Raw genomic sequence first — 22162 nt, forward strand, 5'->3', positions numbered from 1 at the left:
GGCCCCTCAACGCCATCCATCGCCTCGCGCACCCCCTCGTTCGACCGACCTACCGACCGGCCGACCGACCAAGTGACCGACCGACCGATTAAGCGGCCGACAAACGACCGAACGGAGGGTCATCTGTCCGACGTATCGAGGCCACAATCGTCCTTTTTCTCACCCGGTTCTCTTTGTTGTTGCAGACGGCAAGAACCAAAACCAAAACCCAATCACCGTCACATCTGTGAATCGCGAATTTGATCTCGAACGAGCGTACGATCCCGTGCCGATTGTCGCTTCAAGACAAACTCGTGCGGCGGGACGACCGCCATTGACGAACGATCATGGCGGCGTCCAATCCCAACAAGCCCGACCTGGGCGACATTTTGATGGTGATTCGTGAGTGTTTTGTTTTTATCTGATTCTGATGTTGCGCAATCGGAGTGCCACTACCAATGCTTGCGGCGTTCACGGTGCATGTGCCTTGCAAACACTTTGCGAAATAAAGGGACGAGAAAGGTGACTGACTGAAGACCCGCCCTCCAGATGATTTCCAGGCCCGCAGTTCCGACGAGTTGACCCTCACGAAAGGCGACCGCGTGGAGCTGCTCGAGCGTGATGATGAATTCGGCGACGGATGGTACCTGGGGAAACACACGAGCAACGGAAACAGCGGGTTGTTCCCAGAAGGTATGCTCTGCCAGATCGGTTCTTGACCGGTGTCTAGCTAACTTGTGATTTGCAACAGTCTATACACGACCCATACCGAAGAACAGTGCCGCTCCCCATGTCCTCTTGCCGACGAAACTGCCTGTCGCACCCCTCGCAGAGACCACCAACCAGCAGACCCCGCGCGGCCCGAGCCCCGATGCGGACCACGAGAGCAATTCGACCCAGGCGCGCGAGTCTCAACCCGTCCCGATCGCCACGCTGTCCCTCGACTCGTCGACAATATCCAGCTCCAGTTCTCCCCCATACTCTTCTAGCCTCCCGCAGCCTTCCAGCCTTCCACCATCCTCTAGCAGCGTCCCTGCGACGGCCGGCTCTGGCCTGGGCAACACCACCCGCCCAGGCACCAGCGGGGACAGCCATGTCCTACACGAGACGCTGAACGTCATCGACGAGCACATTACGGACTTCAACTCGCCACAGCCCAATGCGTCGTCGGGGCGGAATGGGAACGACTCGGGCAGCGAGTACAGCTCGCACATGGGCAACCGCATATCGTACATCCAGGGCGAGGAGACGGACGAGGAGGAGGAGGGTGCGCACACCCGCGCCGAGGTCGAGTCGTGGAATGCGGACCAGGTCGCCGAGTATCTGTTCACGGCGGGCGTGGAGAAGCACCACTGCGAAGTGTTCCGGGACCAGGAGATTACGGGCGAGGTAATCCTCGGAATGGATCAGACCTCGGTGTTCATCAAGGCACTCGACCTGGGGTCCGTCGGACGGCGGCTGAAGACCTGGCAGAAAATTAAGCAGCTGCAAGACGAAGTCAACGGAACCGGATTTGGCGGGCTCAGCACGGGCAGGAACACGCAAAACTACGGTAGCGACGCAGGCTCGGATGCGGGGAGGGTTCGCAGCCGAACGAACACGATTACCAGCTCGAACCGGTTTACACCCATCCACGAAACGATCGGGTCGACGAAACGCGGGTCGCAAAGCAACAGCCACCACAGCCAGCCGAGCCACCAGCAAAACCAGCACAATCCGCACATCCACGGTAACACCACGCCCAAGATGGAACCCTACGAACCGGGGTCGCCCGCCTCGCCGCAGATTGACCTGGGCCGCGCGTTCCACGAAAAGTACCACGAAAAGCGCCCGTCGGCTGCGTCCGTACGGGATTTGCACCATTCGCGCCGCCACTCGTCGACCGATTTCCGCGGTCAGGGCTCGCCCCTCAGTTCGTCCGCCGCCGTGGCGCCGCCCAAACCGTCAGCGAGCAGCACGGGGCTGCTGCGACAAGACGGCGCGCCGCATAAGAAGCAACCGTCGTTCGACCGCAATTGGACTCTGGGCGCGGCAGCGGGCACGTCACCACGTCCCCTGTCGTCTGCGGGGCACCAGGACGACGAAACGGCGGAAATGGAACTGACCGGGGGTGTTTTAAGTGGGAACAGCAGCGAACTGCAGGACTCGGCGGTTGACATGGACCGTGGCTATTTCTCAGGTCCCGACGTCGAGGGCCGACGCCGCAACCTGCTTAAGAAGCGCGAAAGCGGCCTGTCGTCGTCGTCATCACCCAAGGCTAGCTATACCGAGGAGCAGCGGATGCGCAGCGCGACGGGTATGTCGAGGCATTCGCGGCTCGGCAGCACCGAGTCGATGCGCGAGTCGGCGATGCTGTCGCCCGCGGCGCAGAAGTACTATGGTGTGCCAGCGTCCAAGTCGAAACGCACGTCGTCGATGGCGACCACCGACTCGTTGCGCCATATGACAGGGTCCAAGGAGAACGTTAACCCGACCGTTACGCGCCTCGACAGCAACTCGTCTGACCATTCGCAGTCGCAATCGCAGTCGCAGGCACGCTCGTCGCCCAAGTCGGCTATCAAGCGGCTCAGCCAGGTGCACCACCCAGACTTTAATGTTAGCATGATGCTGCGCAGCGGCCTAGGCGGTTTGCGCGCAGCGTCGGACGCGATCACGGGTGGGGAGAAGGCCAAGTTGTCGCCTATTGAATCACCCGTCGCCCGCGAGTCGCCGACTACTACGTTGTACTCGCCTGCTCGCACAGGGTCTAGCACGCCCTCCAAGGGCGCGAGCTTCGATCTCGAATCGCCCGACGCTACCAAGAGCCCGAGCACGGCCACAACGGCAACTGGGGCAACAGCGACGACCTCGACAAGCCGCACCAACCGCAAGAAGACTAAACAAGAGACGAGCGCGTACACGCGCGGCCTGCAGGCGATCAGCCCGCGTGAGGCGATGAAGGACGCCGACTACAGCGGGTGGATGAAGAAGCGCAACGCCAACCTCATGACAACGTGGAAGCCGCGGCTGTTTGTACTCAAGGGCCGACGGCTGGCGTACTACTACTCGGAGGACGACGACCAAGAACGCGGGCTGATCGACATCTCATTCCACCGCGTGCTCCCCGCCGACAACGAGCGGCTGACAGGCCTCCATGCTACGCTCACGGGGGTCTCCAGCTCGCCTGCCATGCCGGCCGGCAGCCACATGACGACGCTCGCGGAAGCCGACGCCGGGCGGGATCCCACTGCCGGCCTTGGTGGGAAGGATTCAGATAACAACATCTTCATCTTTAAGCTGGTCCCGCCGCGCGCGGGCCTATCGCGGGCCGTCAACTTTACCAAACCCACGGTACACTACTTTGCCGTGCCGAACCTCACGCAGGGCCGCCTGTGGATGGCTGCGCTGATGAAAGCCACCATCGACCGCGACGACTCCCAGCCGATCACGAGTACCTACCAGCAAGAGACCATCTCGCTGGCCAAGGCGCGGAAGATGCGGCATCGGCCACCGGCGCTGATGGGGTTGGAGGAGAATGCGGGGGATAAGAAGGGGGCGAATGGGAGTGGGAAGAAGGATGGTAAGACGGGGTCGGGTACAGCGGCGAGAGAAGGGGGTGATGATGAGGAGGTGGATGATCATGGGTTGGGGATTTATAGTGGTGGTGATTTGGAAAAGTTTGGGCTGCAGCCGCATCCGGAGAGTGCGAGGGGAGGGGGGACTGAGACAGAGAAGAATGCGTCGGTGCTGCCGCAGAGCGCTTAGGTGGTGACTTCGGCTGGTGCGTTCTTTTAGGCGTCTTGTCCTCGGTTGCTCTTCGGTTGGTAGGCATGATAGGAAGGAAATGGGGAGGGGTGGAGTTTATGAGGGAGGTGGTGGCTTACAGATGGATGAACGAACGGGGACAAGGAAAGAAGGACAAAGGGACAGGAGGAAGAGATATCCAGCCGGACCGATACACCTACTCACCTACACACCCACCTACGCACTCGCCCGTACTCACGCATACCCGTACGCATACCCGCACGCATACACCCACAAATACCCGCACATTACATACCCATCCATACCCTCGAAAGACCTGAGGGTGTGGTTCGCTGCTGCTGTTTTTCTCGCTTTCTTTTTTTTGATTTTTGTTGTTTTTTTCCCTCCCTCTTTTGCCCGCGTCTTGACTGGCCCGTTTCTGGTTGGTTTTTTTGATGGTCCTTAGGAGCGGCCGGGGGAGGGTTAGCTTAGCTTAGCTTAGGTTGGGGCTCAATTTTGATCCGTCATGGCGTGGGTTGGCCTTGGGTTTTTGGTTGTTTGCTTGCTTCGTAGTGTTTTGTGCCCATATTGTGTGCAGTTGTTGTAACTTTGCCCAAGCTCTGGCAACAGTTCTATGTGGGTTTGGAAGTTGATCTCTCTTTGATTGCCTCTGCCGTTGAGAAGATTTGTGTCAAACTTGATCCTCCGTAATTTACTCTTGGCAATTTAAGTGGGCCTCCGGTCCAGCGCGCCAAGCACCAAGTCGCGTCCGAGCTTTCTCTGCAGCTCTGCGCGCCAAGCGAAAACTGAACCGCCGGACCTGAACCAAATCAAAACCAAACCAAAACCAAAACCAACGAACCCGACCTGCAAGAGGCAACAGCAACAATCTGCGTTGCCCACACGTCCGGTCGTATTTTCAATTACGAGGCCAAAAAAGCAGTCGCTGGATTTAATCCTCGCGACTTACTCCTCGCACCGCGTTTGCGAGTTGGCTGTGGAACAACTGATTTAGTTTGTTTTGCAGCTGCCGCTCTGCATTCGACGACCCCGACCAGTTTCCAAGCGAGCGACTCTTGCTTTTCTCCCGACTACCGAACAAACGATCGCAACCGAAATCAACTCACCCAACACAAACGAAAAAGGCCAACCGACCATGTCCAAGCCCTTCAACTTCCACATCCCCTCGTCCTCCATCTTCAACCCCGATCCCGAGTCCGACAACGCTCCCAACCCAACCACCTCCAACACCCTCGGCAACAGCATCTTCTTCGCCCCCTCCACACCCGACCGCTTCGGCACCAACACCACCAATAACCGCCAATCCACCGCCTCCCAACACAACGCGGCCCCGTACACCGGCGCCACCAACCGCTCGACCACACCGTCGGGGCCCGCGCCTAGCGAGCCGGACTACCGCGGCAGTAGGGCGAGTAACAACAGTGATTTGAACGACGTGTCGACGGCGAGTTTTACGCCGGCTGGGGCGCCGTCGGAGCGGTATTTGGGTGGGTCGATTTTGAAGGGGATGGATACGAATACTGGAAGGGAGCGGGGGGAGCAGCCGCCGAAGGGGTTGTTTGCTAGTGGTGGGCCGACGAAGGGACTGTTTACTAGTGGTGAACCGGCTAAGGGACTTTTTACGGGTGGTGAGCCGGCGAAGGGGCTGTTTACTAGTGGCGAGCCGGCGAAGGGGTTGTTTACCAGTGGCCAGCCGGCGCAAGGGCTATTTACCAGTGGTCAGCCTGCTAAAGGGTTGTTTACTACCAATCAAAGCAACGCACCATCCGGTCCTTCGCCCGCCGCGCCGGGACTATTCACCGGCATCGGCGGTGGGTTTGATTCAGCCAGCGGGTTTACAAGCAACGCCGGAAACACCGCGAAGAAGACTCTGTTTTCCAACTTGGGCGGCGACGGCGGGGCCGGACCCAAAAACACACCCCTCGGCCGATCGATCCGCGGGACGGCACACACGCGACAGCCGTCAAGGTTGAGCAAGTCGGTTATGGTGGCTGAGGAGGAGGAGGAGGAGAGTCCGAAACGGGCTGGACCATCTAGCGTTACAGCACAGAAGGCTACTACTGCTACGAGTGCTGGCGGGCGCGGGAGGACGTTTGGTGTGCCGCTGGATGAAGAAGATGAAGGGGATAGCGAGTATCTGGACGATGCGGATGCGGATGGGGAAGGGGATATGTGGCTGGATATGCCGGAGGAGGGCGGTCGGTCTGGACCGGGGGATGAGTCGGACCTGATGATGCTGGCTACGCCGGCGGCGACGGAGAGAGTGCGGCGCGAGGCGGAGGATCTTTTCCGGGCGTCGTCGTTCCATACCGGGACGGGTGCCGGTGTTGGTGCTGCCGCTGGCTCGGCTGCGGGCGCGGCTAGACGGCGTGAGCTGCGGTATGCGGCGCTGGCCAAGGATGTCTACCAACGCATGGGCACGGCTGAGTTGACGGAGCCGCCTGAGGTGATCCTGGACACGGACAAGCTGCTCGCGAAGCTGTACGACGAAGGGGTGGGTGCCGGGGATGTTGCGGGGGAGGACAACGACGACGACGGCAAGCTGGACGACGCGCTCGCGACGGTGGCGAGCAAGTTGGTGGGGCTGTGGAAGGATTATGTTGATACGCTGCCTGCGCCGACGGGGCAGGACCACGCGGTCGAGATCGGACCCGGCCCGTATGCCACGGCCTTTGAACAGGCGCACTACCTGGCCAACCTGGCGCTGCAGGTCCATCATACGCGGTACTACGCCGAGAACAACTACGACGGAGATAAAAACCTGGGCCGCGCGGAACCACTTCCCGAAACGCTATTCCGCTGGCTGGGCGAGAACCACGACATGTACGGCCACCAGGTCGACGAGATCCTGCGCCACCGGCCCAGCCCCGCATGCCACTCGCTCTTCTGGCAAGCTGTCTTCCTGTCGCTGCTGCGCGGGCGAGTCGTCGACGCCGTGCGGCTGCTAGACAACGCAGGCTGGGGCCACGTCCGACGAGGTTCCTCTTCTCGCGTCCCTGGCGGTACCGGCAGTGAATACGCCTATACCGGCCGGGCGCTAGAGAACGTCGAGCGGGCAGTACACGAGACCATAGCCGTGCTGGAGACGTGTCCCGGGATCGACGGGCAGTGGGAGATCTGGGCCAGCGACTGGAACTTGTTCCGGGTGCGGGCACGGGCCTCGCTAGAACACCTGCGGCGGTTTGCTGAGGGGAAGGACGCCGCGTTTGGGGAGCCGGGGTTCTCGTCGCCGGGGGATACGAGAGGTGGGAATGCAAACCGACTTAAACAATCCATGGCCGGGCTGGCGCGCCGGGCTGAGAGCCAGGTGCCGTGGGATATCTACGAGAACCTGAATGTCGTGTTTGACATTGTGCTCGGGCAGGAATCAGCCATCCTCGAGGCCGCGCAGGACTGGCTGGAGGCCACCGTCGGATTGTTCGGCTGGTGGGACGAGCGAGCCGCCGGCGGAGCTCCGACAACAACCGACCGGCCATTCAACATGTCGCAGTCCCTCTCCCGGTCGCAGGCGCTGGTGTTGCCCGGTGGTGCTGCTGGCCAAGGCGATACCGAGAGCTACCTCGACCGACTGGCGCGGACCTTCCACATGGCCGTCGCATCGGACTTCCACTTCAACTCGCAGAGCCCTGTCGAGGTTGGCATGGCGTGTGTGTTTGAGGACAATGCGAAAGGGGTCATTGGCTTGCTGCGTGGCTGGTCGTTGCCGATTGCGGCCGCCGTGGCGGAGATTGCGTCGCTGGGCAAGTGGCTGCCGCCGCATCAGTTTCTGTTGTCCGCGGGTGGCGGAGCCGGTGGTGCGGGTTGGGGAATGGGGGATCTGGATATGGATGATTTGGAGGTGCTGGGGATGGATCCGGGTGCGCCGGCGCCGGATGAGGTGGATGGGATTAAGGATAGTACGCTGGTGCAGTATGCGCAGGCGTTGGCGGATTATCAGGGGTTGAACTCGCAGGAGGCTGAGACGGAAGAGAAAGATGGTTGGGAGCTGGCGATCAATGTGCTCGGCCGGATGGATGCTTCGGAACGGTCGGAGGAGGTCATTCGGGAATTGGTCGAGGGGTTGGTCAGTGAGTTGCATGTGGACTCGCGGGCTACGGTTGATCGGCTGTGGTGGTTGCTGAATGAGCTGGGCATGATTGAGTATGCCGAGGACACGACCGAGGTAGGTCCCTCACTCCGAGATGAATCCTAGACTTTACCGTACAATACTAACAACAACAGACCTACGGCAACATCCTCGCCCGCGACTCGCACCGCTACGGCGAAGCCATGTGGTACTACGCCCTCGCCCACCGCCCCAATAAAGTCCGCGAAGTCATGAACCTACTCATCGCCTACTCCCTCCTGCAATCCACCGCCTTCCCCCCGGCCGCCGATCTCGACGACCACCTACGCCGCCTGCTCGCCGACCGCCAGCAGACCCTGCAGCAAGCCGCCGCCCAGGACGTCGAGGCCGCCGAGCTGCTGGGCAAGATGCTCAGCGGGTATGCGGCGTTGCGTCAGTTCTACGATCTGCGCGATAATACCGGGTTGACGGACACCGAAACGGGCTCAGTAGTCCTAACCGAAACAGCACGCCGCCAACAAGCCGCCGCCGCGCTAGTCAGCGTCATCGCCGCATCAGACGACAACATCCGCGGCGGGCTATTCGACCAGACCCGCGACGGCATCGTCAGCGAAGATTTCCTCCTCGCCCTGCTCGGCGAGGCCCTGGTGTTTGTCTCCAACCCGGACGACACCAGCGTCCATCATCTTGGTGGTCATCATCCCACCGCCGGTGGAACCGCCCGTAGCGGTGCGGCCCTCTCCCTCGAACAAATCGACACCCTCCTCAAAGCCATCGAGGACTTGCAAGCCGTCGCGCCCCGCGTGTACACAGCGTGTGATGACTTCTTGAAGCTTGTGCTTGCTTCCGCACCAGGCGGTTTGAAGGGTTCGACGCCGGGGGATTTACTCAAGTCTACTACCTCTACCACCCCCAATAGTCACGGCAAGGGTAAAGGAGGAGGGGGGAATATGATGGCGGGTAATTCGCTCGTGGCGAGTCAACTGCAAAAGTCGTTGAGTGGGGGGAAGGTGTTGGCGCTCGGGAAGGTGCCGGTGCCGAGGGGATGGGATTGGAGGGGGGGTTTGGTGGCGGGGACGGAGGGGGGGACGGTGTTGGGACGGTTGAGGTTGGGGTTGGCGAGGGATTTGGCGGGGTTGTGGGTTGAGGGGTGGTGATTTGTTTATTGAGGGTGTGTATTGAGTGAGGGTGTGTTGTGTTTGTTGTATTGTAAGGTATCTGGGGGGGTATTCGGGGGATGGGGGGTTGTCGTAATTATGTATTGGGATACGTGTTATTACCAGACGATAAGCCGTGAGTTGAACTGACGAGTTGAGTTCTATTTGTGTATTGTATGTACCGGTTGGGCTTCGGTATTAAGGATTGCCGGGTTGAACCGACCTACCTAGCTCCATCATCCACTTATCCTTATATCTTCCATTTATGTCGGCCGTTTCACTTCCTGCCCACCCATTCCCTTCTATCTCACCCATCTAGACTCCCAACTCACAACCCCATCTCAACCTACCCCCCTCAAATCAACAACCAAAACCTCCACCTAGCCCTACCTACCATCCATCCATTCCCCCAACACCAAACAAATCTCCCTACTCCAAAAATCCCTCACCCCTCTCCTCCTCCTCAAAAACCTCCTTCCAACTCTTCACCTCCCCATCCTGCCCCTCACTCTTAGACTCTCGCTGAAAAGTCTTCCACCCAACAACATCCCCCCCCCCAAAATTCCCATACAAATGCGGACACCCATTCGTGCCCGGCACCTCGTCCCACTTCACGCTTGCCGGATCGAAGTTGGACAGGCGGAGTTTGAGGATGGTGAGAGTGGGGGTGGTGGTGAAGAAGAGGGAGGCTGTTGTGGGTATCTGGTTCTGTTTTAGCATTTCTTGGGACTAGCAGGTTGGTTGTGGCATTGGGAAGGGGATGGGGGGAGTGGGGAAAGGGGGAAGGGGAAAGGGGGAAGGGGAAAGGGGGAAGGGGAAAGGGGGAAGGGGTAAAGGGGGGGGGTAAAAGCATACCTGCTTGGCGGTGCTGAGGTGGACGAACCCGTCTTGTTGGTCGAGGGGGGAGAGGGGGTATGGAGTTGGGATGGGTGAGGGAGGTGGGGTGGGGATGATTTTGTAGACGTATTCTGGGAGGGGGGAGGGGGGGATGATGGTGGACATTTTGGGTTGGTGTTGCTGTGGAAATTGTATGGGTGAGTTGGTCAGTGTGTTGGTAAGTGGTTGGTGAGTTGGTTGAGTAAGTTGAATTGTGGAAGTGGAAGTGGGAGGATTACAGAGTCCCCGCTTTTGACGTGATAACACTCTGCAACCTCACTTGCTTACTTTAAGCAGATAGGACTTCAATGCCGAGTAAGTAGAAAGCTGGGGGTTAGTATCGTACTTAACCTACGGCAAGTCAATTTTCATGTTAACAGACGCATGTTGATCAAGGCGCTCTTCATATTCAAGTCTGCACATAATTGTTCTTGCTTTCGTTTGAACGACTCAATTCTCAAGCTACCCCAGCTTCGTTCTATTTTGGCTCAAGGGAACCCATGACTGTGGAATCTCTGGCCCAAGTAGTAGCGGGGCAATGCTGAGTTAAAGGTTGTCAAGCTCAAACTACTCAAATTAGTCTAAGCAAACCACCTTAATCTGAGAGAACAAAACCGGAAGAAGTGTTCAGTCCTAACTGCCGAGCCGTGTACAAGAACCCGGATGCCGTAAAATCTCCGAGCTGGCCGTGCCGATGAAATCACAGGGAGAAATAGGTCCCGCTGCGGGAGTATACTTACGGAGTTTGACCTCGGACCCCACTTGGAGGGGGCGGGGTCAATTTGTCCCGCAGACACGCCCCAGAGCTCCAACAGCTGTGCTCCTACCTTTATTTTCCGGAGAAGCATCCCAAGTTCCATTGTGTTGCTTGCTGTGGTCTCAACACTCGAGTTTTGAATTGACTGGAGTCTCATCCATCAGTTCACAACCAACATGTCGTCCACGGAAGGAAAGGTGAGCATAAAGCACAAGAAGCACAAAGAGCAAATAAATAAACCCATGACGTCGTCGAGAGCGACAGCCCCGCGCCTCTAACAACGTCTCGGTTGCTTTGTCTACATGAACCACGCTAACGGCTCAGACCATCACCTGCAAGGCGGCCATCGCCTGGGGCGCCGGCCAGGAACTCAGCTACGAGGACGTCGAAGTCGCGCCGCCCAAGGCCCACGAGGTGCGCATCAAGATCCATTATACCGGCGTTTGCCACACGGGTTGGTCCCTCCGTCCTTCGGTCCCGCTTTGGTCCCTGCATGCCCCGACACCTTGATGGCTGACGGCTGACGATTGACGACTGACAACTGCAGATGCCTACACCCTCTCCGGCAAGGATCCCGAGGGCGCCTTCCCCATCATCCTGGGACACGAAGGCGCCGGCATCGTCGAGTCCGTCGGCGAGGGCGTGACCAACGTCAAGGTGGGCGACCACGTCGTGGCCTTGTAGTATGTCCCTTCCCCTAACCCCATCGACACCACATCGTACCCGATTCGAGGCTAATGCGTGCCGGCAGCACCCCCGAATGCAAAGAGTGCAAATTCTGCCTCTCCAACAAGACCAACCTCTGCGGCAAGATCCGCGCAACCCAAGGCAAAGGGCTCATGCCGGACGGCACCACCCGTTTCCGCGCCCGCGGCCAAGACATCCTGCACTTCATGGGCACCTCGACCTTCTCGCAGTACACCGTGGTCGCCGACATCTCCGTCGTCGCCGTCCAGCCCGACGCCCCCATGGACCGCACCTGCCTGCTCGGCTGCGGCATCACCACGGGGTACGGCGCGGCGCGCATCACGGCGGGGGTGGAGAAGGGGAGTAATGTTGCGGTGTTTGGCGCGGGTTGTGTGGGGTTGAGTGTGGTGCAGGGCGCGGTGGCCCAGGGGGCCGGGAAGATTATTGTGGTGGATGTGAATCAGGCGAAGGAGGAGTGGTCGACGAGGTTTGGGGCGACGGATTTTGTGAATCCGGCCAAGTTGCCTGAGGGGAAGACGGTGGTGGATCAGTTGGTGGAGATGACGGATGGCGGGTGTGATTATACGTTTGATTGTACGGGCAATGTCAGTGTTATGCGGGCTGCGCTGGAGGCTTGTCATAAGGGATGGGGGCAGAGCATCATTATTGGTGTGGCTGCCGCTGGGCAGGAGATTGCTACGAGGCGTACGTTTTTCTATCTCCCGCCCTCATATTTAGAATGGTTGGCATTTACTGACAAAATGCAGCATTCCAGCTCGTCACCGGCCGCGTGTGGAAGGGCAGCGCCTTCGGCGGCGTCAAGGGCCGCAGCCAGCTGCCCGACCTCGTCAAGGACTACCTCGAGGGCCGCCTCAAGGTCGACGAGTTCATCACCCACCGCAAGACCCTGGCCGAAATCAACGACGCCTTTGAGGTCATGAAGCAGGGCGACTGCATCCGGGCTGTGTTGGATATGCAGAAGGCGTAGGAGACGTCTATGATACGTCTACGATGACAGGTTGTATCTATGTATGAAAAGAATGGACGTGGAAAATGTGAAGGTGACGGGATACCAACCGAGTTTGCTCTTGGGAATGTATTCTCTACAGAATGGAATCTTGTGCAATAGCTCCCAGCCACCTGTATGGTCTCAATACGAATATGACAAGGCCGTACGTCTACTGGCGGGCGTCACTCATCGTGAAACAACTCGAGTATCTTGCCTACTAGTGTATTTAGCAGGATCGTCGCAGATAGACGAGGATCATTGATCCGTAAGACGGGCATGGAAAGGAGGGCTTCCAGAACTATTCGAGCTATTCCCCTCTGTGGCGATAGTGAGCCTACGCAAACCATCTGATGATTATGCCTGTTCAACCCACAACTCCTTGACCCTGTCAGCGCTGCGCTCGATCGTGGGGCGAGAAATAAAAAAAGTAAAACGCCACCGGAGAAGCCGACGCCATGACCTTCGGCGTCGACGATCGATACATATCACGAACTACACTATATCGGCACTTTGTGCTCTGGTACGATCTGATGGCGCTGAGGTGAGACAAGTACAAGACATTCATCGTCTTGTTTGTCTGTCTATCCTACCCATCGATTCCGGGACCGGGCTGGACCGGCCGGTCTCGGGGACAACGATTCGGCGACCGTTTCCCCGAAATGGCAGGATTGAGGTTTGGGGGAGCGTTGCTTTTTAAGGTTCAAGTTGGGATTTCGGCGACTGGGTTTCGATGGTTTCCACTATGTACACAATATTGCCCGATGCAAGGGCCGGAAATAAACGAAAGAAGGAAAAGAGTAACGGCTAGGATCGAGACAGATCGAGGGTTCTAGCCGATCCGATCCGGATTATCGACGGCTTGGAATCGGTTCTCGGACTGGCGCCGTCCCCGGGGTTACCGTTAAGTTAGTTAGTCACGATTCGGTCAGTCAATTCCGTCCCATTGTGAGAGAACTTTGACACAACCATCTCCCACAGTCGATGGAATAATGGTGATGTCTCGCCTCCCCTTCAATTCTCGCCAGCAATTCCTTCACCCCCAAACGGGATGATCCCCGACAGCGAACATTGGGCAAATTCAACCAAGCGGGCGATCCGGGCTACTGTGGCGGTCAAGAAAACGAAGGGCCTTGCTTGTTTCTGTTCTGTGCGATGATCGCGTCACTGTTCGGCACGTTGGGTTACTAGTTATGACCGGGTCCATGGAACATGGGGGTTGGGAATTGAAGCAGGGCGGGCCATGGACGGCTTGATGGCTCGATGACGTGGGGCTTCCTTAGCCCAGTCTGGAGTGCGAGAGTTGAGGTATCAGTAGGGCATCATAGCGCTAACGTTAAAGGGTTTGCATGTCCTTTGAGGGTGTTGATGAATGTTGGATTTGCGTTAGTTGGCGTCGTGTAACTTGACTCGTCCCTTCATGTTGGGCTTCGATTCAAGTGCATTTAGCGGCTCATGGATGAGTCTGGGTTGACGAGGTCCTTCGCGCGGACGCCAAAATCTTGGTTGGCCCCCATGCGATCAGATGTTTCCCCAACGAGCTGCCAGGGCCAATGGCTCTCCGAAAGTTGCCGACTTAGGAAGCAGTCAGGCAGTCGCGCGCTTGCGCAATGGGGTGAGGTCGTTCTTTCCTTTATCACGCGACTCAACGGCTCGAAGGCTGTAAATCATGGCCTTAGCGGGTAAGGTAAGAGTAAATACGCGCCCAAGGGCACCAATTGCAAGAGAAACTTTACGTCAAAACCGCTGGCGGGTTTGAGAAAATGACCTTTCACTGCCAACGCTTCGACCTCAACAAAGGTCTCAGTTATCGGCGGCCTGGAACACACGCCGGCTTCATGCCGATTCCACGATCCCCTCAAAGCTACTCTTTATACCTTTCTCTTTCCGGCCTTGATTTTCGGTCGTGGCAACAGGCCGGGCAACCTATCCCGTTTTAGTAGCATTAGTGTATGCGTCGGTTTTCGGAACTCTTCGCAGAACGCTGTATCGGCAAAACCATCGCCACTTAATCATGAAAGATCTTGTCGTCCCACGTTGCAGACATCGGATCATTTGCGCCTCCCCCGGGACATCGGGCAGCGACTTCGCGGGAGCCCGTGGGATCCCTCCCGCAGGCCCGGCAGCGCGTTATCGTCGCTTGGCGATTGATCGGTTGGTTGCGCCGCTGGCGGATCGCGGATGCAAAGGCCGGCCGGATCGCGGCATGAGAGGGGCCCTGCAGGCGGGTATTTGACGATTGAAGGTTCCCCGTATCTTGCGTCAGGCGGTCCATTTCTGGCATCACGACCCAACGCCTGTGAGATGCACTGGGAGCGCCGCGGCTTTTGGTGGAGACAGCGGACAAGTCAGTGGCTTGAGAGTAGACCCCGGCTCGGCAAGCCCCAGGTGGACCCCGTCTCCAACTCGCATAATAGGGGGAAGCCTTGTTAGGTTGTTTGTGAACGGGCAGCCCGCCACGCAGCCTGGTTGAACGGCGCTTCCATGATAGTGGGGGTGCCTGGACCGCTTCCAGGTTTTGTACCTTCGTACCTTCTCGCCCCTGGACCGCCTCGCCGGGGCCAGCTGTCCAAGCCTCTCTCCAAGGGCTTCCACTTCGTTCCAACTCCGTTAGCCTTTCATCAGTTGGCCACCATTGCCCGGGATCAGAACACCACGTGAGTGCCTTGTTGTCTCGGGCAGACGCACCTTTCAGGCTTTCACCTCCACAAGCCCGCCGGGGGGACGTTCCCGTCCTCCTTTATAACCCCTTCCGGCCCTCCATTATGGCCGCCTGGTCTTTTGACCTCTTTGCTTCCCTCCGACTCATCGACTTGCTTGACTAGCCGACTCACCGACTAATACCCGCCCGCCCCCCTTCAACGACGATCTTTAGATCGCCCTCTCTGTCCAACACCCAACCTTCGCCTTATCTCCTCACCCGTCTCACTTACATTTACCGCCCACACCAACATGGCCAAGGTCAAGTGCTCGTTCGACGACTGCAAGTCGGCTGCCCAACGCATCGTGGGCGACTGCACTTTCTGCAACGGCTCGTTCTGCAAGAACCACCGGCTGCTAGAAGACCACAAGTGCCAGAACCTCGAAGACGTAAGTTGCTCCTCCTCTGGTTCCTCTGGCTTACCCGCCCCGTCGCAGTGGTGGCTGGTGGGCTTGGCTGGTGTGTTACCCGAGGACGTGCTGGCTGACCTGTTGTCGTATCAGTGCAAGCGCGAGGCTTTTGAGCAAAACGCGATGCAGCTTAACAAGGAGCGGACGCAGGTCATCAAGACTGCGTGAGCAGGACGAGGAGTGCCCGTTATCGCGGCGATAGGCTCTCCCTCAGGGGACTGCCTAGGGTCCGGCGAATCGACCGATCCGTACCAACCGATCGACCGACTGGGACCGCAGCGATAAAATCGGCTGGCGGGGGCCGTGAGAGTGGGCTGCGCGCCTCGCTTACACGACCGGGAACCGCCGACGGCGATGCGACGGAACCGAACCGGGCTACCGAACGCATCATTTTTACTTCTCGTTACTCGACATCACAACCCCGCAACGCTCCACGAATATCGAACGAGCGCTACGAATACGATTCTCACATTCGCCATTTTTCACACCCAACATACCACACAACGGAGGCGGGGAGTTTCTGGGTCAGCCTGGAGTACTCTGGGAGGCATGATTCGTGGTTTTTATGTTCCAATGATATTTATTTGGCACGGCGTTAGGGCAGGATGATTTTGTTATTTGCACATTGTGCACTTGTCAGTACTTTTGCAGGATTTGGATTCCCAAGCTGCGTTTTCAATTTGTTGAAGCGCCAGCTACAGTTTTGGGACAGGATGGTGTAGGAAGGATCTGGGCTCTTTTCAGCGCTTAGATGAAGACGAGGTTCGCTTCATAGAGCCGCCACTCCCCAGCTATGTTATACACTGCTAGTGTGGCGCGAATCCGCTGCTGCCAACACATTTTTTTGGTGTTGGACAGAACAGCTGGACAGACGTAATTGACAGTCTACCAACAATTTTTCATGATTGCCCCAAACTGCCGTGTTTCGTTCTTTGTGCTATGTAACATTATTGTTCTACTCTTACCTTTGTTACCCATCATCACATTTACCATCCCTCCTCTTCTTCTACGCTATTATCCACGGCACGGAACCAGCGGGTGCGCAACACTTCCAAGTTGGATGGAACCGAGCGAGCCGAGCACGCGACGATAGACAGCTCCGATATCGTATCGGATCGGGTGGGATGACTCGACGCATGCCAAGCCTTGGGGGATATTGTGCATGACCCGATTCCACGGGGCCACGGGGCATTCTCGGCATGTGGGGACTCAGTCAGCGACCGTTACCGCTTGAATGCGGACCTTGAATGCGGACCTTGAATGCGGACCTGCAAGGTGAGGTGAGAGTGGGGTGGGATTGTGTATTGGACTTCGTATTGTGTAATTATGGTGTATTTGGTGGTTGTGTCTGACTTTTAGAGGAATGATATAAAGTGCCTTGATTAGTTGAACGGGATAAGACAAAGGTCATTGACAAATGAACAAAAGAGGCATTGTGTCAGGTGCCTCTTAGCTAATTAACCGAAACAAGGGCAACAATGGGCCAGTTCACAGGGACAAAGACATCCTGTAATTGTCTAGTAGGTACTTGATATACCCAACTAGCTATTCCAGTCATCTAATCTGGATGCCGTCCTGTTCCCTGGCCCGACTGGCCCTGCCAGCATTACTTCAGTTTCGTTCCAGTTTCACACTCGGACTCTTCGCCTTGACAACGCGCCGTATTCCAATCTCCATCTCTTCCTCCCTTTTGACACCCTGACCTGCCGATACCGTAACGCCTGTCTCTTGCTTCACTGCTTCTGCCTCCTCTTTGGGGGGTATCGAATTCTCAGTCTTGACAGGAGGGTGGACTCCGTTTGTTTCCCTTGTTTCTGACTCCAATTTGACAGCGGGGCTCGCCTCGGTGACAGTAGTTTCGTTCCGATGACGACCTCTTTGGGCCGATGCCTCGTTCTCTTCCCTTTTCACTTGCACTCTCCGGCGAGTGGTTCTAGCCGGCCGAGGTTCTTGTTTCACGACCGTAGCGACGGCTGGTTCTGATGACTCCTCTCCACCGCTCTCCCTCTTTACCTGCTGCCCCGTTTCCGCTTCCTCTTTTATTTCTAGAGGCGCGCTTCTCGTAGGGCGAGACCGGGGTAGCTTGCGTTCCTCCTCCTCCTCTTTCTTGACGGCTATATCCTTCTCAATACTGGGGATAGGCTGATCTGCACTCCCCGCGCGTTCTGCCATTGTCTGGGCCAGTTGCATTTGGATGTCGTCCTCTTCCGATTTCACTGGAGTTGGCTCTTGCTTGAGCACCGTAGGCCCGGGCTCCGATTTGACGGGTGGTGCTGGGTGCGAGCTGGGTTCTTCTGCGTCGGCCATGTCGACATCGATCGGCTCCTCTTTGATCCTAGGGTTTTCGGACGCAGGAGGTGGTGGGATAGGTTCCGGGGCAGGTCCTTCCAGTTCCATTTCCACATCCTCCTCTTCCTTCTTCAGTACCTTGATATCCTCCTCTTCCTCCTCCCCTTTGACTCCATTTTCCCAAACCACCTCCTCGACGTCCACAACCTCTTCCTTCTTCACAACCCCCCTTTCCTCCCTCTTCTTCCGCCCCGCCAAAACCTTCCCCCTCTCAGCACTCTTGCACAATCCCTTCAATCCCACTTCACAATCCCCACATTTCCTACCTATGGGCAAACACACCGTCTGGCCCAGCCCGACAAGCAACCAGTTGATCTCCTTCCACTTATCGCGCGGCAGCCACGATTCGAGGGCATGGCGTGTTTCCTCCGGGTTGCGCGAGGGATTGGCGCCGTTCCATCCCCAAAGATTCGTGATGCGGTGTACGTGGACGTCGACGCCGATACCGAGCGTGGTGTTCCAGCCGTGGGTGGCCGACATGCAGAGGTGGGCCATCTTGGGGCCAACGCCGGGGAGAGAGGTCAGGCCTTCGATGGTGGGGGGGATGTCGGAGTCGAATTGGGATTGGAGGAGGAGGGCTGTTTGTTTGAGGTATCTATGCGATGGGGTTGTATTAGCCACGGCTGAACCCAAAACTCCAGACAAAAGGACAAGAATAGATTGGGATGAAAAGAGGGTAGAGGGTACGCACTTCGTCTTATTATTATGAAACCCCACCTTCCCAATCAACTCATTCAACACGGCCGGTTCAACAGCCAACATATTCTCCAGATTCAACCCCGCCGGCTTCCCCGGCTCGTACGGCGGCAGCTCTGTCTGCAACCGCGCCATAGCCTCGGCATTGACCGTATCCTTCGTCTGGCTTGACAGCATCAGCGCGACAAGCGTGTGAAACCGTCGGTCGCGGGCGCTCGCGTCGGGCCGCGCCAGCCGCTCACACCCCATCGTGTCCACCGCGGCGTTGGCTGCGGGGCCCGTGAGACGCATCTGCTTGACCAGCCCGTAGATCTCTTCCCAGTCGGAGGGCGGCTCGGTTTTGACGGTGCCTGTCGCGGCGTCGGTTACGCGACGGGCGGGTTTGCGGACTCGGCCGCGGGCTCGGGGGGCCGGTGCCGCATCGGAGTCCCGGTCTTCGGGTTTGATGTCCTTCTTTTCTTCCGCCTCGTCTTCGGATTTGATCTCTTCCAACTTGACCTCCGGTTTTACAAACCGGGGCGAGTTCCGTCTTGGGGTCGGTCGTGGCAAAGCGGCAGTCGTAGCAGCAGCGATCGGCCCGGGACGCTTCCGCTTGCGTGTGGCGGTGGCAGGCTGAACGGCGTCCTCGATATCCGAGCCCAGCTTCACCTCGGGGCTGCCTTCTTCGTGGTCGGAGGTATCATCGCGGCCATTTGCTCCGTTTGTCCCGTTGTACGCGAACCGTGCGAGATTGGCGCGTGTGGAGCGCGTCGAACGGCGCGGCAGCGAGGGCGAGGACGTGGCGTCAAAGTACCGTGAGGTCTCACGGGCGGCACGCGTGGGCCTCATGGTTGGGGGGGACGCGGGGTGAGAGGGGGAGTAGTCGTCGCGGAGCTTGGGTTCTCTCCGATCTTTTTTGAGAGTTGAAATAAGGAATTGCTTCGCCGGAATTGGCGCCCCTGATGGAAGGATTCAAGGTGCCGAAGTGAGCCAAGCTCCTGGGTCGGGACAGGGGTATAGGAGCTTGTAAGCGACGTGATTGGTTGGTGCTATCAGGGGCCACTTACACCACCTGACCACAGTAATGTACTGTGTAAGACCTTCCCGTTTGATGGCAGCATGATCCGATTCTTCTGTTTAGTCTTTCCCAGCAACATTTTCAGTTAACCATTGTAATAACCAAAGCTAGGCGAATGGCCACATATGGCCGCATTTTTGACACGTTCAATTTCTTCAAGGTCTCAGATTACAGTACCTCACAGGGCTCCTCTTCGTCGAGTCTGCCGCCATAATGCGGTATCGTCAGATTATCTACATACCCTCACACCCAAGGACCTTACCGACGACATACTCACTCCACCGTGAACGCCAAGGATTCAGGCGTAAACCAGAAGTTAATCCGCCCACGCATTGGGACTCGTTCCCAGTCATCCATCGGCGCCTCAGCCTGCCCAAATTTGATCCACAATCGTTTTAAAAACACCAAGGGAGAGTTCGGGCGGAACACTTCGGTTCGGAAGTACAGCATCGCTGGTTCAGTCGTGAGCTGGGCCGGATCAACGCCCACCCGGCACTCCCCGACAGCGCGCGCGCCGCCGCTTCGGTAGCGGAAGATGATACCCCGGCAACGTCCGGTGTCCGGATGTTGGAAGACTTGCGCTGATCGAACACCCTCCAGCGGTGCCCATGAGAAGTAACTCGGTATTCTCGGGTTGCCGGTGGTGGGGCCGATTCTGGGTGAGGCAGAGGCTGAGGCGAAGCTCTTGGGGAAATCTTCCTCGTCATTACCTTGGAGCATACGCGCATTCTTAGAGTACGCGCTGAACATGGGTCTAGCCCATGGCCGTTTCTCATCCCCTTGGAACAGAGTGATGGGGGCGGATGCGGCCAGACAGTAATCAAAAGTTTGCAGCTTGTGTACAAATCCGATAACGAAGCTACCGCTGCGTTCCGTCCGGACGAGTATGCTGTGGTTGCATCGACGACGTTCCTTTCGCAAACCAAGACCGACGACCCGATCGTCTTCGGGTAGGGGCAAGTATATCCAGGTCACCGTCTGTCGGGGCCGCTGCGGGGCAAAAACGCGGTTGAACGTCGCCCATGCGCCGGATGATGGATGTTGGTCGTGATGGATATGCACACCACAGAAAGCGGCATAGGTGAAGAAGAAGGTGATGCCTCGAATCTTATCTAGGCTGGTAGCGTAGAAGAAATGTGTATCCGGGTACCCCACGCCCATTTCAATCTCATTTGGAGGCGTTGGCGTGTTCCACACTGGGATTTTCGGTGACCGCGCATCGCTCCTCTTGAAGCGCAACCGTCCGTCCTAGAGATGATTAGTTGCGGGTGGCGCGAGGGTTTTAAGGGGGTCAGAAGTGTAAGCAACGGAGTGGATTAAGAGAAATACCGCACCTTATAAAGTACCATCGCCAGGGATTCTAACATGCTGTGTTCACGCTCGACAATAAAAGTCGACTGAGTACTTTGCTTGCCAGCGTCCTCTGGCCAGCTCTCGAGGCGCTCTAGGCTACTGATGCCGTTCAGATCGAGAGTGAACCGCAAAACCCCTGGGGCAGTCACTCCCGCAGCAACCCACACAGGCTCTTGCCCGCGGGCCCAAGCAGAGGTACTCTTGAGCGGGATCAAGCGCAGTGGTTCTGGCTCGGTGGCCGCGATGTGCGCCACCAACCGCAGCACGGCAAGGCACCTCCACAACGCCGCGTGTCTCGAATGGTAATGAATCATCTCCAAAAGTTCCAACGGCAACGCGCTAAGCGCCGGAAACCCAGCCGACCGGATCGCCGCAACCAGGAGCCCATCGATCGTGAGATTGGGGGGCGAGAAATGATGTACGGGGGCTGCGCCTTGCCATGGGGTTGCCCACGCGACCGCGGTCCAAAGCCGGCCCATCGCGTCTAAAATCCCCTGCACCCTGCACTCGTGCCGGAAGATCGTGAGGCAGTCGGCGTGCACGACTACGGCTTCGGGCTAAGACATGCACCGCTCGCACATAGGAGGAGAAGAACCACAGCACAGTCTATAGCCGTGGTGGCCCCTCGTGGCCGGGAAGCGAAATACCGGGCTGCAGCGACGGTAGGACGTTGAATCGACGTTGCCAGTAACTAAATAGAGAAGAGGTCATCAGCTCCCCCGATCGCCCTTGTCTTTCCCGGGTTTGTTTGTGTTCCGTTTTGTTTCTTTCCCTCAATCACACGACTAGGGTGGTATTTCATCGACTACCTTAGGGCTTCAGGTCATGCTACTTACGTGCTCTCACTCTCGCTCTGTCGGATTTCCGAATTCTATCAGCGCAAATCCCACAATGGGGGAAAAGTTGGGCACGGAGATAATCCGAGTCTTCCACATCGTTATCGGCGGTTGAAGACGCCATCGGAGTGCCTCAGGAGCTGGTGCATTATTGGTTGTCAGCAAACGTGGGAAGTTGGTGAGAGAAGTCAGTGAATGCGGGAGGGAACCTTGTTGGTTTCTCAAGATGAGGTTGCCTGGGAGGGTAGGAAGGTACCAAATTCCAAGGCAGAACATGCGGTGAAATGCACGTGATGAACAGGGTGTCGGTTCAGACGAGGAAAGGGCCGGTTGGTTGCCATTCGGTATACCTCTCTTGGTAACAACGTGAGGCTGCGAAGCTGTGAGGCTGCGAAGCTGTGAGGCTGAGGCGTGATGTGATGTCTTTTGGTTACAGTCGACAATTCGAGGAGCAGATTCCAGATGGACGATCCCGTTTAGTAATTTGA

General features: G+C 57.5%; 7 protein-coding genes across 7 annotated transcripts; 4 read left to right on the forward strand and 3 right to left on the reverse strand.

Moving 5' to 3' along the window:
• Positions 1 to 326: 326 nt before the first annotated feature.
• C8A04DRAFT_15476 (uncharacterized protein) lies at positions 327 to 3723 on the forward strand (the record flags this gene model as incomplete). Its single annotated transcript, XM_062778507.1, has 4 exons — positions 327 to 381; positions 529 to 672; positions 731 to 3523; positions 3569 to 3723. The coding sequence occupies 4 exons, from the start codon at positions 327 to 329 to the stop codon at positions 3721 to 3723; spliced, it is 3147 nt and encodes a 1048-aa protein (XP_062633219.1).
• A 1135-nt stretch (positions 3724 to 4858) lies between these two features.
• On the forward strand, positions 4859 to 8946 carry C8A04DRAFT_15479 (uncharacterized protein; the record flags this gene model as incomplete). Its single annotated transcript, XM_062778508.1, has 3 exons — positions 4859 to 5310; positions 5410 to 7885; positions 7945 to 8946. The coding sequence occupies 3 exons, from the start codon at positions 4859 to 4861 to the stop codon at positions 8944 to 8946; spliced, it is 3930 nt and encodes a 1309-aa protein (XP_062633220.1).
• A 429-nt stretch (positions 8947 to 9375) lies between these two features.
• Positions 9376 to 9948, reverse strand: C8A04DRAFT_40377 (uncharacterized protein; the record flags this gene model as incomplete). The annotated part of the gene is made up of 2 exons (XM_062784918.1): positions 9376 to 9648; positions 9802 to 9948. The coding sequence occupies 2 exons, from the start codon at positions 9946 to 9948 to the stop codon at positions 9376 to 9378; spliced, it is 420 nt and encodes a 139-aa protein (XP_062633221.1).
• An 807-nt stretch (positions 9949 to 10755) lies between these two features.
• On the forward strand, positions 10756 to 12254 carry C8A04DRAFT_32622 (chaperonin 10-like protein; the record flags this gene model as incomplete). Its single annotated transcript, XM_062782156.1, has 5 exons — positions 10756 to 10776; positions 10904 to 11033; positions 11127 to 11262; positions 11331 to 11971; positions 12034 to 12254. The coding sequence occupies 5 exons, from the start codon at positions 10756 to 10758 to the stop codon at positions 12252 to 12254; spliced, it is 1149 nt and encodes a 382-aa protein (XP_062633222.1).
• Positions 12255 to 15224: 2970 nt separating this feature from the next.
• C8A04DRAFT_40379 (AN1-type zinc finger protein TMC1) lies at positions 15225 to 15551 on the forward strand (the record flags this gene model as incomplete). Its single annotated transcript, XM_062784919.1, has 1 exon — positions 15225 to 15551. The coding sequence occupies one exon, from the start codon at positions 15225 to 15227 to the stop codon at positions 15549 to 15551; it is 327 nt and encodes a 108-aa protein (XP_062633223.1).
• A 1443-nt stretch (positions 15552 to 16994) lies between these two features.
• C8A04DRAFT_32624 (putative endonuclease III) lies at positions 16995 to 19256 on the reverse strand (the record flags this gene model as incomplete). Its single annotated transcript, XM_062782157.1, has 2 exons — positions 16995 to 18327; positions 18424 to 19256. The coding sequence occupies 2 exons, from the start codon at positions 19254 to 19256 to the stop codon at positions 16995 to 16997; spliced, it is 2166 nt and encodes a 721-aa protein (XP_062633224.1).
• A 502-nt stretch (positions 19257 to 19758) lies between these two features.
• Positions 19759 to 21395, reverse strand: C8A04DRAFT_15471 (uncharacterized protein; the record flags this gene model as incomplete). The annotated part of the gene is made up of 2 exons (XM_062778505.1): positions 19759 to 20733; positions 20820 to 21395. Coding segments are annotated over 2 exons (1551 nt in total), but the record flags the coding sequence as incomplete, so codon positions are not given.
• Between the last annotated feature and the right edge of the window lie 767 nt (positions 21396 to 22162).

This window comes from Dichotomopilus funicola (assembly GCF_033296635.1).
Source record: "Dichotomopilus funicola strain CBS 141.50 unplaced genomic scaffold C8A04scaffold_94, whole genome shotgun sequence".
Lineage (NCBI taxonomy): Eukaryota > Fungi > Ascomycota > Sordariomycetes > Sordariales > Chaetomiaceae > Dichotomopilus > Dichotomopilus funicola.